This window comes from Ochotona princeps, chromosome 27 (genome assembly GCF_030435755.1).
Source record: "Ochotona princeps isolate mOchPri1 chromosome 27, mOchPri1.hap1, whole genome shotgun sequence".
In the NCBI taxonomy this organism is placed as follows: domain Eukaryota; kingdom Metazoa; phylum Chordata; class Mammalia; order Lagomorpha; family Ochotonidae; genus Ochotona; species Ochotona princeps.
This window is the reverse complement of record NC_080858.1, coordinates 24,848,219-24,863,364: the sequence shown is the minus strand read 5'-3', so window position 1 is coordinate 24,863,364 and position 15,146 is coordinate 24,848,219. Positions and strand designations below refer to the sequence as shown.

General features: G+C 47.0%; 1 protein-coding gene across 2 annotated transcripts in view; it reads right to left on the bottom strand.

The window, feature by feature from the left end:
* CNTN1 (contactin 1) overlaps positions 1 to 15,146 on the bottom strand; it is an 86,459-nt gene that overhangs the window by 56,320 nt on the left and 14,993 nt on the right. For both annotated transcript variants that reach the window (XM_058656019.1, XM_058656020.1), the window contains exons 4-10: positions 13,628 to 13,800; positions 11,569 to 11,664; positions 6,274 to 6,480; positions 3,437 to 3,536; positions 3,148 to 3,329; positions 1,865 to 1,989; positions 1,215 to 1,332 (exon numbers count right to left, since the gene is read on the bottom strand). In XM_058656019.1, the coding sequence (XP_058512002.1) occupies positions 1,215 to 1,332; positions 1,865 to 1,989; positions 3,148 to 3,329; positions 3,437 to 3,536; positions 6,274 to 6,480; positions 11,569 to 11,664; positions 13,628 to 13,800 (1,001 nt within the window). The remainder of the gene's footprint in view (positions 1 to 1,214; positions 1,333 to 1,864; positions 1,990 to 3,147; positions 3,330 to 3,436; positions 3,537 to 6,273; positions 6,481 to 11,568; positions 11,665 to 13,627; positions 13,801 to 15,146) is intronic.

Sequence of the window (15,146 nt, the reverse complement as noted above, 5' to 3'; positions counted from 1 at the left end):
CATTTGCCAACAGTGGCTCCACAGCATCACTGCCCCTGCCACTCCAAGGAAAAGGCTTTTGAGAGATCAGGATTTAGTCTGTGACTGCTTCCTCTGTCTAAATGTTGATAATTAGTTGCCAACATACAAGTGACCAGTCAGTCTTGCACGGTAAAAACTGACACAGTGTTAGGTATTTTATGCAGGCTCAATAAACATTCTGAGTGACATACTGCTTATAAAATGGAAAAGAAAATGTTATGATAGTTTAAAAACTCAAACTTATATATAAAAAAGTTTTTCTTCAAACAGTTAAGCTTTTAATAATGGCATAGTGGATTGCTTGTGATCCTTTAAATGCCTCTATCATTAACACCATCCTAGCAACAGAATTCAAGCTATGTCTCTCCATGTCTTGGGAGCAGTAAAGAATAAAGACTATTTTTCTTCCATCTAAGAAGGGGACATCATGCCCATGTGGCCTCTGCTGCACCTCACTGCATTACATGCACCTGTTGAACCACAGAGAAAAATAGCCTCTGGTGCAGGCTAAGAGTACACTTACTCTTCAGGGGTCGAACAAATGGATTGAGAGTTGACGGAGAAAAAATAAAGGGAGAAGCCCTTCTCGGGAACAGCAGACAAGAACACACTGCAAGCGACACAGACGCTCAACGCGACACAGAAGCTCGCAGTGCCGTTCGCTTTCATAGCGTCACTCGTCAGCGGATGGCTGAGGATTCACACCTGCATATAGACAGCTTTCCTTGTGAGGTCATCACTCCTCTTCTGCCATGTACGGTGACAAAACCCAGAAATATGGCATCTGGGCAATAATTTAAACTCCCTTGTTGCAGTGTCACAGCCCTTTGTATCGGATTCCTGAGCCTGCAGGACCAGCTGGCCCCACAGAGAGGGTCAGGGGTCCCGAGCATCCGTGCTAAGTGCAAGGGAAGCTACTAAGCAAAGCTTAGCTCTGCGAGGAGGCTGGCTCTGACCATGTCCTGCAACTTCAACACTTCCTGTCATGACCAGGCAGTCTCCTCCTGGCCACATCCTGGGGCTGCTCAAGCAGGCAGAGAAAGCCTGACTACCTGGATCGCTGTTCCAGCCCAGGTCACACTTTACAAAAACGGTTTGTGATTAAGGAAAAAGGGGAACATGACCCATGTCCTCATCTTGCCGCGTCTGTTGTTCTCTCGAGGCTGCTGATGGAAAGCAGAGGGGATACTGACCCAAGATCTTCAGCTCGGCATTGGCGTAGATGGCCCCGTGAGTGTTCTCCGCTATGCACTGGTACATCCCGGCATTCTCAAAGGTCACGTCGTACAGCCTCAGCTCCCCTCTGTGATACTGCATGGAAGCAAAGCAAAACACACCTTGCAGGACACGCCAGCAGTGACACTATGTGGGGGCTTCGGTGCAGCGGTCTCTTACCTTAGAGGTTTCACGTTGCCCTCCCCTGCCATGGCTGCCTAGGAGAAGTCGGTGCAGGGGGAGGCAGGCTGGACAGAGTTACACCTGCCATGCTAGAGGCTCTACACTGCTCATCTTATGAGAGCCACTTCCCGGGTCTCGCTTCCCGGAGCTCTGAGCCAGTGGGAAGTTCAGGGCAAAGTGCTGAGAGGCCAGGACCGATGTGCCCAGGCTGGGCAGTGCACTGGTACCTCTGAGAATGTGGGTCAGGATGGGTAAGTACAGGGCAAAGCAGCTCAAAGGGGCAGCCTGAGAGCAAGTGAGGGAGATTATGGTGATGAGGACCTGAAAGAAGGCATTTTTGGAGGTTTTTATAGCATAGGACCCAAGGACCTTCACTCTACCGATCCTCCTGATCTCTCATCCCAGGATGCTCCTAAAAATATCACCTGCCCCATGAGCAACGTACCGCATATCCGTTTTTGAGCCACCGGATTGTGGGAATGGGCTTTCCTGTGGCCACGCAGGGCCAGTAGAGGTCGCTGCCTATGTCCACCTCCGTGTCATTGATGTGCTCCACCCACTCGGGAAACGCTGTAAGAGACACGAGCTTAGGTCAAAGAGAAGCCTCAGCATCGCTCGCAGCCCCAGGAGTGGGACCTGACACCTGTCAGCCTGGGAGGCTGTCGGTGCCCTGAGAGCCACGTGAGGGCTGCTGTGTGAGGGGCAGGCATGTCCCATGCCCCATGGCAAGTGCTGCTCATAGTGGTTACTCAACTGCTTCATGAAAAGGGGCGCCTTCCCCGGTCAAAATGAAGATCAAACTGAGTACATTTAAGAAAAGAACACTCATAGGTGCAGTCAGCGCTTCTAGACTGTGGATGACTTTGTCCAGGTGCTTAATTCTTTGTGGGGGGAGGTACGGGAAGAAGTTGGAGTTACAGAAATAAGCAAATGATTTTGTTGAAGCTTTAGGTGTTCATTCAGTGGCGATCTGCAAGCCTCAGATGATGGGATATGACTAAGGTGATTTCAGCCTAAAGTTTCAAGAGTGGCATGAAACATGCTCTGTGTTCTTAAATGCAAATGTGTTTCAACGCACGAGAATCAAAGACATGTACCAAGTTAATTCTGTCATTGAAAAACCACCCTTTACAGCAGTGACTTGGAGGATGAAAGGGAAGCGGGAAGGGAAGAGGGGAATGTTACTGCAATCTTAGAACTGTTTTTAGTCTGTTATGAAGGCATGTGGGAGATCTGGACTGGGTGCTGAGCTGCTGGCGTCGGCCTGGCCCCAGCCCGGCTACTGCAGGAATGTGGGGATGAATTGAGAGAATGGGGCTTTCTCGGTCTTTCTCTTCCTGCTGCTGTAACTTTGAAATGATAAAATTAATAAAATGTGTTTTTCATGAAAAAAAAAGGCATGGAAGTCAACAAGTGACAGTGTTGTGCATTCTGAAAACCAGCAGGAAGAACCCAGCACTGTCAGTCTTCAACACCATGACACTAACCAGCTCGAGGTCTTACGTATTAGAACGCACACTTGTGAATCACTGGACCTAAGGTGAATATTCCATCTTCCACATGCACAACATTGTTTTAAAACGATTGATCATTAGACAGTGTGATCATCTGTCATCAGTGTGATCATCAATCATCATCAACGACTGATCATCTTGACAGTTTTTCAAGATCCGCATTGGTTCTACATGAGATGCTGAGCTTTCTGGGACGCCAGGACAGCACCCTTACCTTGGACGTAGACCTTGGCCTGGTGTTTGTCCTTTCCCCTGATGTTCTCAGCCTCGCATTCGTACAGCCCTTCGTCCTCCAGCTGGATGTTGATGATCTTGAGGACGGCGCCAGAGGTGCTGATCTCAGCTGTGCTTGGCATTGGTTCCAGAACCTTCCGCCACCGGATATCAGGAACAGGACTTTAAACAGAAGACAGAGGAGCTAAAGACCCACAATAGTTACACTGTTTACTTCCTTAGGTGTTATCATACTTCTTTGTGCTAATAAAAAGTGTAAGCACACTTACTTTCCAAGAGCAAAACACTCTAAAGTCACGTTTTGGCCCATCAGTGCATATACATCCTTGAACTGAACTACGATATCAGCAGGATATGGCTTTGTCGTTCCTAAGGTTTAAAAAGAAAAGCACAAATAGCTCTTAGTTATGCAGCTCAATGGTGTTTCTGTAGAGACAGTGATTTTCATAGGATGAGACCAACTTCAACAGGGAAGCCTCTCCTTCGTGCAGGCATGATGTGTTTCAGACACGACAGTGGGTGCAGTGTGGCGTGACGTGAAAGAAGAAAGGAAGCAACAGAAGGGAGAAAAAGAGAAGGGCATGGCCAGGGAAAAGCATCCAGAAAGGAGGAACAGGGGGCAGCTGTGTCCAGCGATGGAGGCAGAGGGAGCCAAGAGGAGGGCGGGAGCATGAGAAACAGACAGCGCTCCGCCTAGCAATGTCCACCCTGGGATGCTCTTCCCTAACACATTGGTTTTTTTTTTTTTAAAGATTTATTCATTTTATTACAGCCAGTTATATACAGAGGAGAGACAGAGAGGAAGATCTTCCGTCCGATGATTCACTCCCCAAGTGAGCCGCAACGGGCCGATGCGTGCCGATCCGAAGCCGGGAACCAGGAACCTCTTCCAGGTCTCCCACGCGGGTGCAGGGTCCCCAGGCTTTGGGCCGCCCTCCACTGCTTTCCCAGGCCACAAGCAGGGAGCTGGATGGGAAGTGGAGCTGCCGGGATTAGAACCGGCGCCCATATGGGATCCCGGGGCTTTCAAGGCGAGGACTTTAGCCGCTAGGCCACGCCGCCGGGCCCAACACATTGGTTTTGAAAGAAACATTATTCTGTCCACACAGCATGAGTGTGTATTTAAACTATATGAGACTAAAGAGACAAACAGATACATGACCTGGTCAACAGGCCCCAAAGAATAGTCTGGAAGGCTGACTGGGGACCACAGAAATCAGACAGAACCTGAACAGAACCAGCACAAGTTGAGGAAACAGAAATGGAAAGGGAAGTCAGTGCACTGACTTGAAGGTGAGCTTGAACCACTTCCTTGCAGACCTGAAAACATGATACCTGAGGCCACATCCAGCCGTCAACAGGGGGTTACCAGAGGAAATTTGGTAAAAAGATACCTTCTGGATTTTGTCTTTTGTTGACTTAGATTTTGTTGGCAGTTTTAAAGGGGGAGGCTCAGAAAGGAAAAATACAAAAAACTACCGACGTAAAGGGTTCCTGTGCTTCATGAACACAGGCAAACAGGTGAGTTCCAACACGCGGAGCACCGCAGTGAGATCAGAACAGGTGAGTTCCAGCGCGGAGCACCGCAGTGCGATCAGAACAGGTGAGTTCCAACACGCGGAGCACCGCAGTGAGATCAGAACAGGTGAGTTCCAACACGCGGAGCACCGCAGTGCGATCAGAACAGGTGAGTTCCAGCGCGGAGCACCGCAGTGCGATCAGAACAGGTGAGTTCCAACACGCGGAGCACCGCAGTGAGATCAGAACAGGTGAGTTCCAACACGCGGAGCACCGCAGTGCGATCAGAACAGGTGAGTTCCAGCGCGGAGCACCGCAGTGCGATCAGAACAGGTGAGTTCCAGCGCGGAGCACCGCAGTGCGATCAGAACAGGTGAGTTCCAGCGCGGAGCACCGCAGTGAGATCAGAAAGAATGGATGCTGTTCACATTGTAGAGGCCGAGTCCCGGGACTGCTCCTTGGATCTGCGTTTCTCTAGCGTGTGTCCCAAGGAAGGCTCAACGCATTGGAAACCCCTGAGTCACTTCTTGAACTTGTAGACACTGGGGACACACTGCAGGCCTGCTGCAGCAGCATCTTGGGTTCCAGGTTTTCAAGGAAGCTTCCAAGGTATATCCACGCTAAAAGAGACCTGCTGGGGACCAGCCTTCTTGGGCTGGGATTGACAGCTGAAAACCGCGCCTAGTGCCAGGAGAATTAACATGATACTGAGGAAGGCGCTGAATGCACCAGCAGAGGAGCAGATGGGTGAGTGTGGAGCCCTCGGAGCTCAACGTCCTTGGACACCCTTTGTGGGACATGTCTGGCACAAGCAGGGCTGAGCTCTAAGAGAAAGACAATGTGGAGGTATGAATTTGAAGTGACTGTTCAAAATGTGTAAGGAGGTGAGGACACCCCGCTAAAGATCGAACATATGGCATCTTTTGGAGACCCAAGACGACACAGAATTCAAGGATATTAAGAAAGGGCTGCAACTTGAGGATGCAGGGAAGAGTGTCAGGGGGTGGACGAGAAGGTCTGGGAAGTGTCCTCTGGATTTACAGAAGAACACTGTGATCACTCGACTGCGGGGGTGAACCCCGAAGGCTATGCAATGACAACAAAGCGGAAGGAATTCTGATGACCGGAAGAGCGGCGGGAAAGCAAAGGGGTAAGTCCTGACTACGATGCTGGGAGCAGGTGAGAACAGTGTGAGCAAGGAGCCCAGCAGGGGCAGGGATGTTTCTTGCAGGGAGACAGGAAGAACGCAAACAGCCGCCAGTGCCCAGGTTCGTTCTCCTTCTGGGAGACGCTGGGGAGGATCTCGGCAATGTTACAGGCTGGTACACTGTGACCTTGGGGATTCGGCCCAGCTGCATGTCCTCACCCGGGGGCAACCGCAGAATCTGACCGTTCTGGGCAGCTTCAGGAGCTGACTTTTCTCAATACGAGAAAGTCCAGGAGCAGGCCTCAGCCCCTTCAAGCACAGGGTTCTGTGTGAGGTCATGTCTCAGCTACTGCTTGGTCTGCCTTCTTACCACCGCCATCCTCAACACACTGTGGAAAGACAACCTTGCAAAAACAGGAGTGCGACAAATTCACTACTTACGTTCAGGCGTGGGGATGAGGGGGATGAATTTGCTGAATACACTCTTGGTAATAGAAGGACTGGACACAAAGCAGGAATAATTGCCCTTGTCGGAAGGCTCAACGTTGGCGATGTAGAGATTCCCATTGGTCTGGGACACAAACCTTCGCTTATCCATTGTGATAAATACGGGAAATTCATTTAGAAGCCAGCGGTAGCTAAGATCATCTACAAGAAAATGTTGAAAACAAATGCTTTGCTTTCTTGAACCAAACTATCACTTAATCTATAGAGGTGATGATGCAGCAACGGTTGGAGGAAAGGCAAGACAAACAGTACAAATTTCCCAATTGCTCTCATATTTCACATGAATTACCTAAGCATGGTGCCAAGAAATTACATTTATTTATCTATTATTTTCTGGGCTATTAATATTCTTATTTTCATTTCATTGCCGAACTAAGGGAGAATCCAGAGATCCAATAGGCATTGCGGTACCATTAGGTAGGACTGAAATTCTGAGTCCAGGTCTCTTATGAAGTCATGACGGACTTGTCCTGTTGAGTTTTAAAAATAAACTCCATCCCCTGAACAAAATGGAGGAATCAAAGCATTAATCAAAAAAAGATGGAAAATGGAGTAGATGAATCAACCACCTCAGCTTTATGCTTGCAGCGGAAAACTGGACAAGGGGAAACCCTAAGACGGACTATGTCAATCAGTGGACTCTGCACCAGCCTCATCGTACCTGGACTGTTGCTGATGATATGTTGGAGCTTCTAATTGATCGAGGTGACGCTCTGCTGGCTCTGCCTACAAACCTGAGAGGGCCTCCCTAAGAGGCCGTTGAACTTGAACTGGACAAGTGGGATGCTGGACTCTGTATGGTGTAAACTTTTAATTAGGGAATCTCAACGGAACTTGAACTGTGGTTATGCATCAAGGTGAAGGAATTCATGATGGGGGAAGGGTTTGGGGTGAAGGGGGGGAAATCCCAGTCATGTAATGCAATGTAATTAATGAATAAATGAATATTAAAGGAAAAAAAAAATAAAATAAACTCCAGATGACTTTCCATACTGCAGCTCTGTCTCCTTCCTCGTTGTACACGCCTATTTAAATCAGTTTGAGCAAAAAATTAGGTTTATATAACTTGTTGTGGTCACAGCAGGTAAAAACCATTGGAACTGCGCAAAGCATGTCACTGATTTTCTTCAATTTTAGGAAATAAATTACATGATAGTAATTTTAATGATGGAAATTCTCTCACATAGCACACTAAGTTTTTGGTGAGTTTTTTCCTTAATTTTCCTTATTTCCCAGAGTTCTCTACTCTCGCCTCTCCTCCCTTTCTTGACAGATAACAGCCCAGCAGTTACCAAACAAACGTACAAGAAGAACTTTCAGATCCTTAAACAACCCCATAGGTGCTTTAACCATGTGAAGACTGTAAGAGTGTGGGCGGTCTTCATCCTGAGGACATAGGATTTGAGGCAAAAAATGCGAAAAAGTCAAGATTTCCTCACACTCGAGACCTTTCCAGATGAAACAACCAGGGCAACCATCATTTTACTTCATGAAAGTCAAGGTTACTGGCAAAGCTGCACCTGGCGTGGAAAGCACATGGCTGGGAATGAGAGCTCAGGCATTATATTTAGATTATTTATGCACTTTTCTTTTTCTCTTTTTTGGTGATTTATTTATTTAAAAGTCAGAGTTACAGGGATAGAAGTAGGGACAGAGAGACAGACATATCTTTCATCTGTTGGTTCTCCCCTCCAATGGCTACAAAGGCCAGGGCTTCCCCAAGACAAAGCAAGGAACCAGGAACTTCATCCTGCTCTCCCATGTGGGTGGCAGGGGCCCAAGCACTGGGCCATCCTCCATGATCCTCAAGTAGCATTACCAGGGAGCTGGATCTAATGTGCAGCAGCTGGGACCCATATGGGATGCTATTGTGGCAGGTGGCAACTTTACCTATATGTTCAACGAATAAAAAATAGATATTACAGATAAAGTGTGCAAGAGAAAGAGGGGTGGGAATTTGGCACACTGGTTGACCAATGGCTAGAGAGTCCCAGATCCCATATCAGAGTGAAGGTCAAGTTACAGTTACTGTGTTTGTAAAGGAGCTTCTGCTATGTACATCCTTGGAAAGAGCAGAAGTAGTCCAGTTATTCAGATTCCTGCCACACTGGCAGGAGACCGGGCTCTGGGCCTCAGTCCAGCCCAGGCCTGGCTGGTGCAGGCATCTGGGGAGCGAGCCAGTGGATACAACACATGTGTGTGTGTGCGTGTATGTGTGCCTTTCAAACAAAATTAAAATAAATTTGAAAATTAAGAAAAAAACCCTACCATATCAGTCTCCAGAGTTACTGATGCCATGCACTTGTTTAGACATGCCTACAAACTATTACATTAGTTTTGTAATCTTTATGCTAATTTAGGGTTCCAGAAGGAATAGGATAGGAAGAAATTTTTAGAAGGTTATATAGATTTTTGAAATTATGTTATCCTAGGTTCAGAAAGAAGTACCACATGTAGAAAGAACTGGCATGCTACTTGTCCCATTTATGATCAGTTTTAAAGAAAATTTTGACCTCTCCTGATTCAGAAATAATTTGTCTGTTCTCTATTATAAAAGAGATCAATATTTTACAGTGATTTCTAGTAATAAACCCCAAACACTTTAAAATATCAGAAAAGTAAAGGTATTTCTTTACAAAAAAAGGCACTTTGAGTACCATGATGTCTAAATACACACCATGAGAAGCCATCAGAGTCGTGTCGACAAAGAAACCTTCCTGATTCTAGACACCATCTCACCAGGATGCTTAGCGACCCTTCCCTGGCTCCTGCCTCCCTGCCAACAAATGAGCCAAGGGGACCCACAAAGCTGCACCTCGGAGGTGACACTTTGCCCAGGGAGGTTAGTACACTAACGTTGACGTGAACGGAAGTGCTGAGCTGTAGGATAACTGGGTAGACCAACTCAGTGTCCGATACAGACAGACTATTTAACAGAAACTGAGTACCTTCCCTGCTATGGTCTTTGCCCCTCACACATTTCAGCCTACTGATCAGGGCCCCCATGTGGACAAACTGATAATAAACACAGAATGTTACAGTGATGTGCAGAGACTGTAATGAAGCCACAGACTGTTGCTACAAAAGCAGGCATGGCCTGCTATTGTCATTTGTAAGTGGGAAAGCCCAGGCCTGGTGGCTCCAGTGACTTGCCTGAGGTCCCTAGCAGCATTGGTGGACGTGATGTCCTCACCTCACCACCGTTAACACAAGCTGTGCAATTCCCACGCCTCTGCACGAGGCCCAGTTCTGACCCAGCTCGCATAAAGACTCCAGCGAAACCTTGACTCAGTTCTCTTACAGACTCAGTGAAATCTCCACCTCTGGGTCTCTCCAAGCCTTGCGTTGATGATACAACCAGCTGGCTCTGAAAAACCCGTCCTCTGTTTCCCAGATTACGTAACACAGCACTCTAAAAGTGCCATTTCAGGAGGAGTCAGCGCCAGGGCGCACTGAAGGCGTGGTTTTACAACCAGTAGTGACATCCCTTCGCTGCCCTGCGAGAGGCTGGACCCGCACAGGGCATAGGGGAACTTGTCTGAGCTGCTACCGTGCATTGGGCTGATTTTACTGTTTATCCCAAACGGCGTCACTTGCTAAACTCGCTACATTCTGCATCTTTCTTTGTAAATACACATGAAATACTAGAATGTGTTCTGAAGGAATAAGTGGAAAACTGTTTAGATTTTTCCCATCTTTTGATAAATTAGCCACCTGCTCAGCTCTCCACCCCCTGCTGCTTTCTCTCTCCCTCTTTCCCCGCATTGTTGCTTCTTGGTAGCACCTGCCTACTGGGTGTCCCGCCCTGCGCAGGCTGTCTGGGGGCTGGTGGCTACTCCTGCTTTGCTCCGTGGTGTCCTTTCTGCGTCACAAGCAAGTGCCTGGTTGGATAACTGCAAGTGCTCGCGGAAGTGCTGCGTCATCCACCAGGCCCGGGATGAACTCACCCAGCCTCCGATGAGGTCGAGTGGGGCCCTGGCTGTCTTCGAAAACTGCTTTGTTTGTGCCAAACCCTAGGAAGTGGTTTTCTTTGTAAAACCAGACAGAGTTTCACCGACTTCTAAAGAAAAAAAAATAACTATTCTCTCACTGAAACAGTTCAGTGCTATGAATTTCAAATGATTCTCCTGGATCTATCAAATAATCACCATTCCCAGCACTTGCTACATCAGCAACCACTATTACGCACACGGTCTTTGGTCCTGCATGGAATACATACACGTATAACTTCCTGTGAAATATACTTCGTGTGTGTATATATACGCCCCACACATACACCAGATAGGTGTGTTCTTTACAAATTACTTACGGTAGTGTTACATTCTATTCTCTATGGAGATGCTTAAAGTTGGGCTTTTGACATAATAAGAATAATAAAACATTTTTCCATTGGAAAAAGTGGTGTTTTTATGTCATTTAAGGAGCATTTGATAAATCAAACAAGTGAAAACTGGTGACAGCATACGATGCATTCACCTTTAACTGGCTCTCTGATGGCTTTTATTTTTGCTATATCAAACTACAGAAAAATTATATTTAGAAATGGCTTTCATAACGGATGACACTGAATTTAATCCCACTTGTGAGGCTGCTGACTCCTGCAGATCGGTGCTCCTACAGAGTGGATAGCCTTTCTAACATTCAGGTACAGTTCACAGGATCTCAGCTTCAAAAGCCCATGGAAGATGGAATTAAAAACAAGCTTATTATGGTGCAAAGCCTTCCGCAGTCACGCACAGCTTCGCATCATAAGTATATTCATGAACTCTGAGAAGGCCCCTTACATGCATGGATTTCAATCTTTTTGTACCAAAGTAAATTTATCTTCTCACTTTCCATAAACTTTTAGAGTACCCTTTCATACTGCTGCTGTTATTAAGAAAATGATTAGTTACACATCATTCCTTGATACTGTTCTATATCAAGAAGTAATTCCTGGAGAATCTATCATAATTTTTCTATCATAATTGTCCCTGTGCAATTGGGAGTTTAATGAGGATACAGGCCCAGCAGCTATAAATGGAAACCTGCAGAGGCCCCTGGGATTCCGGCCAAGTGACTAATGAGCCAAGAGTAGTTCCTAGACGCACTGTGAGGGATGTCAGTTCTCTCAAAGTGATGCAGGGTCCCACTTCCTTAATAATGAGCCGTGACCACTAGGCCCAGCCAGTCATCAATACTGCAGCCTTCTTGCTGTGTGAGTGACACGCGAACGGCCCACACCTTTACCTGGGAAATGGTACGGAGGGTCACAGAGCAGCACCATTCCCTTTCCTTCTTTCACTCGGACTTCCGGGCGTTCCTCAGGCGGGAAAGGGTCCAGATCTAATCACAAAAGAGAATGGAAACATAGTCACCCTCTGGTCAACTCATCAGATTTTACCCTCCAGAAACTCACTCACTAGACACTGAATAGGACCTCTCAGTCGGTCTGGCGAAGCTTGTGAAAGTCAACTCACTTTTACTCACATGGGTTTGCACCCATGCTCAAAGGTTTCTTGTCAAGCTGGAAACCCGGGATCAGGTGGCAGAGTGGCCTGCTGCCCCTGAAGGTTCCAGGTCTCCTGCAGGCTTAGTCCCCGGCCCGGGGAGAATTAGAGGATCAGAAAGACCCGGGCATCTCCCAATGCCAGGGAGGAGAGGAGGTAGAGGAAGGGTGCCTGGAGTATAGGTCCCTTCCCAAGGGAGGACTTACGGACTGCAGAGGGAGAAAAGGACAGAGGCTGGAGAATAGGAATATGACCAACTCCATGCCACTTTAGTTTTACCTGTTTATTTTAATACTATTTGTTTTTCTTTTAAAAAATTTCTTTTAAAATTTTTTATTAGACAGTCAGATCAGAATTAGAGAAGGAGAGACAGGGAGTGACCTTCCATTGCTGGTTTGCAATGGCCACAGGGGAACTGATCTGAAGCCACGAGTTTCTTCTGGGTCTCCCACGTGAGTGCAAGGTCCCTAGCACTTGGGCCATCCTTTATTGTTTCCCAGACCATAAGTAGGGAGCTGGATGGGAAGTGAAGCAGCTAAGACACAAACTGGAACTATATGGGATCCCAGCACTTGCAAGGTGATGAATTTGGCCACCGAGCTATTGTGCCAGACCCTGCTGCTTCTCAAACACTGAGTTTGTCTCGGCTCTGATTGTTTTCACTCTTTTCTGGGTATTTTGGAACTGAGACTTTTCTGGCTTCCTGGTATTCTTCTGTCCTATCCTTCATTGATCTCATTGGTTCTACTAACTCGTTTGTTCAGTTCCCCTCCTCCTTTCCTTACCTCTGATCAAAACCCAAACCCAAACCCCAGTTTACATTCCTCAGTATCTGGTCTGTCACTAGAAACTGCATCTAATGGCCCCTTTTCACAGGTCACTCTTCAAATCCATGTCCCTTGACTGGATACATACCCATTCTCAACGGCTCACTCAGCATTTCAACTTGGATAACAATGCTGCCACACAGGACAACACTTACACATTACCTCCCAGCCTTGAAATTGCTTTTTCTTGTTCCCATTTCATTATGGATGAGAAAGGCATAGTTCTTCCCTTTGACCAGATCATTCTTGAAAAATAAAAGTCTGTCTCTCCCTTGTTTCAGAGTGATGCACTCTGACCATTCATTCTGTGACGTCACTGCAAAGTAACATTTCCATATTCCCCTAACCTAATGGGATCTGACAGCCCTTCCCATCCCGTCTTACGATCACTGTCTGCTGTAGGACGTCCTAACTCACTGTGTTCATGCTACGATCACTGTCTGCTGTTGATAACGAAAAGATAAACACTAACAACTGAATTTTGGTCAGTAGGGCTGAGCTATGGGAAGTCCGCCATCATTATGCTGTACCTGCCAGGATGTTTTCTTTTATGATATTCTCACCAATTTTTCACCGTCCCGGTGGGTGGCAATGCCCCCTTGACAATGTAGGACTCAGTGTTTCCAGTAAGACTCTCTCAAGATCAGGCAAGGTTTGAGACTCAGACCATTGGCTTATTGTACAAGTGATGCTTCAGTATTTCAGGGATGTCAGTAACTCCTAGCCCCGCCCACTCTGGATGATTTGTCTCTTCTATCACCACACATTTAAGGTATTGGGGCCTTTTGATGGGACGGTGAGGCAGGAGCACTTATTCTCACTGGAACAAGTTCACAGAAGAAATGCAAAGGGAGAAGATGCCAAGAGTCGACCCTCACATGCTCAGCTGCACAGTTGAACACAGATTACCCACCGATCACTGAAATTCAGGCAACAATCACTTCCTCCCATCTTCCCTCTGTAGTTACTTACAGCCAAAGCTCAGGGTGGCCTCGGTACTCCTGACCATGCCGTAGTTGTTGGACGCCAAGCAGTAGTACACGCCAGCATCCTTCTGCTTGTCAGGGCTGTTGATGACCAGGTTCCCCCCCACCATGCTGTAGCGGTCACTCGTCAGATCAACATCGCCATTATTCATCCTCCATCTGGGGGAAAGAGACGCAAATGTCACACCGCAGCTCAGGAGGCCTGGGGACTGTCGGCTCGCAGCCTTCTACGTCATTTGGGACCAGCTCTGCACAAAGTCCAGTGCCGAAGTCCAGAACTCGGGGTGCATTTCTTCATGCCCGATAATTCTGAGACTGGGACCATGACTGACCCTTTAGATCAGGTACAGAAAGAGAAACAGTCAAGTGTGTGACATATCCCCTCCTTAAAAAGAAGTGTTTCAAATGTCTAATTTTTTTTTTAATTGAGGTTGGCTACAGAAATTGGTCACCTGGCAGATATGCATGGCAATAATGAATAACCATTCATGCATTTATCATTATCATCGAAAGCAGATATGTTACATATAGTATTAAATCATTATTCCATCAGAAGCAAACACAACATTTCAGTATCTGATTCTTTACAGCAAAGTGAGTCTACCCTAGAATACTGAAATTACAGATATGCCAAACAAATAGCATATTTTGACCACTAGAGGACAATCACACAACTTGAAATTGGTTGCACCTGGTTAGTCCTCTGAGGTCAAGCTGCAAAAATATTCATGAGACATGCCTGGGCCCAGGGAGGCGTTAATGGTCATTTTGTGCCTCTTCAGACCTTTTGTCCTGCGTCCATTACCTGCAGCAAAGAGGGCTCCCACCGCGTAATCCCCGGATGATGGAGATGAGACAGATTGCAAACAAGCAGATTGCTAGAGGCTCTGCTAGACATCGGTGGACTACAAATAGGGATTTAACCATGCACGCAAAAAACAGGTTTCAATTAAGGTGAACAGTGGCATGGTTTTACAGCCATTCTGTTTCAAGCTACCAACTCCTCAGGAGGGGTCTGCGACAGCCACGTAGCATGTTGTGGTCATATCAGTCACCGCCTGGCACTTTGAGTAGCTTAAAACTGCCCAAATGACCCCAGATGTCTACAGTGTCTTCTATGAGGTCAACGTTATGGGGACCTTTTTACTATGCTTCTCTAGCGTAAGAAGGTAACATAAAAAGCAAGCTAAAACAATGCTGTTTTTGCATTTTTCATGCACACTTAATTCCAACCCAATACACGAAGCCTCCTTACCCTCTCCCCCGATGAGAGCATCACCCTCCTGCCTGAATCATGCCAACAGGGCAAAGGTCTCAGACTTGCCTGGGCACTGGACTCTATACGCTCCGGCAGCTCTGTCTGGTGGGAATTTGTCCTCCATTGTGTTGACTCAAAACACAGCCTGAAATTCCTTCTCATGGATCTGATTCTGCCTGTGATGTCATGAAATGATCTCATTGCACACTGTTTGGGTAAGTCCCTTGGTCTGCGAGTATTTTAAGAC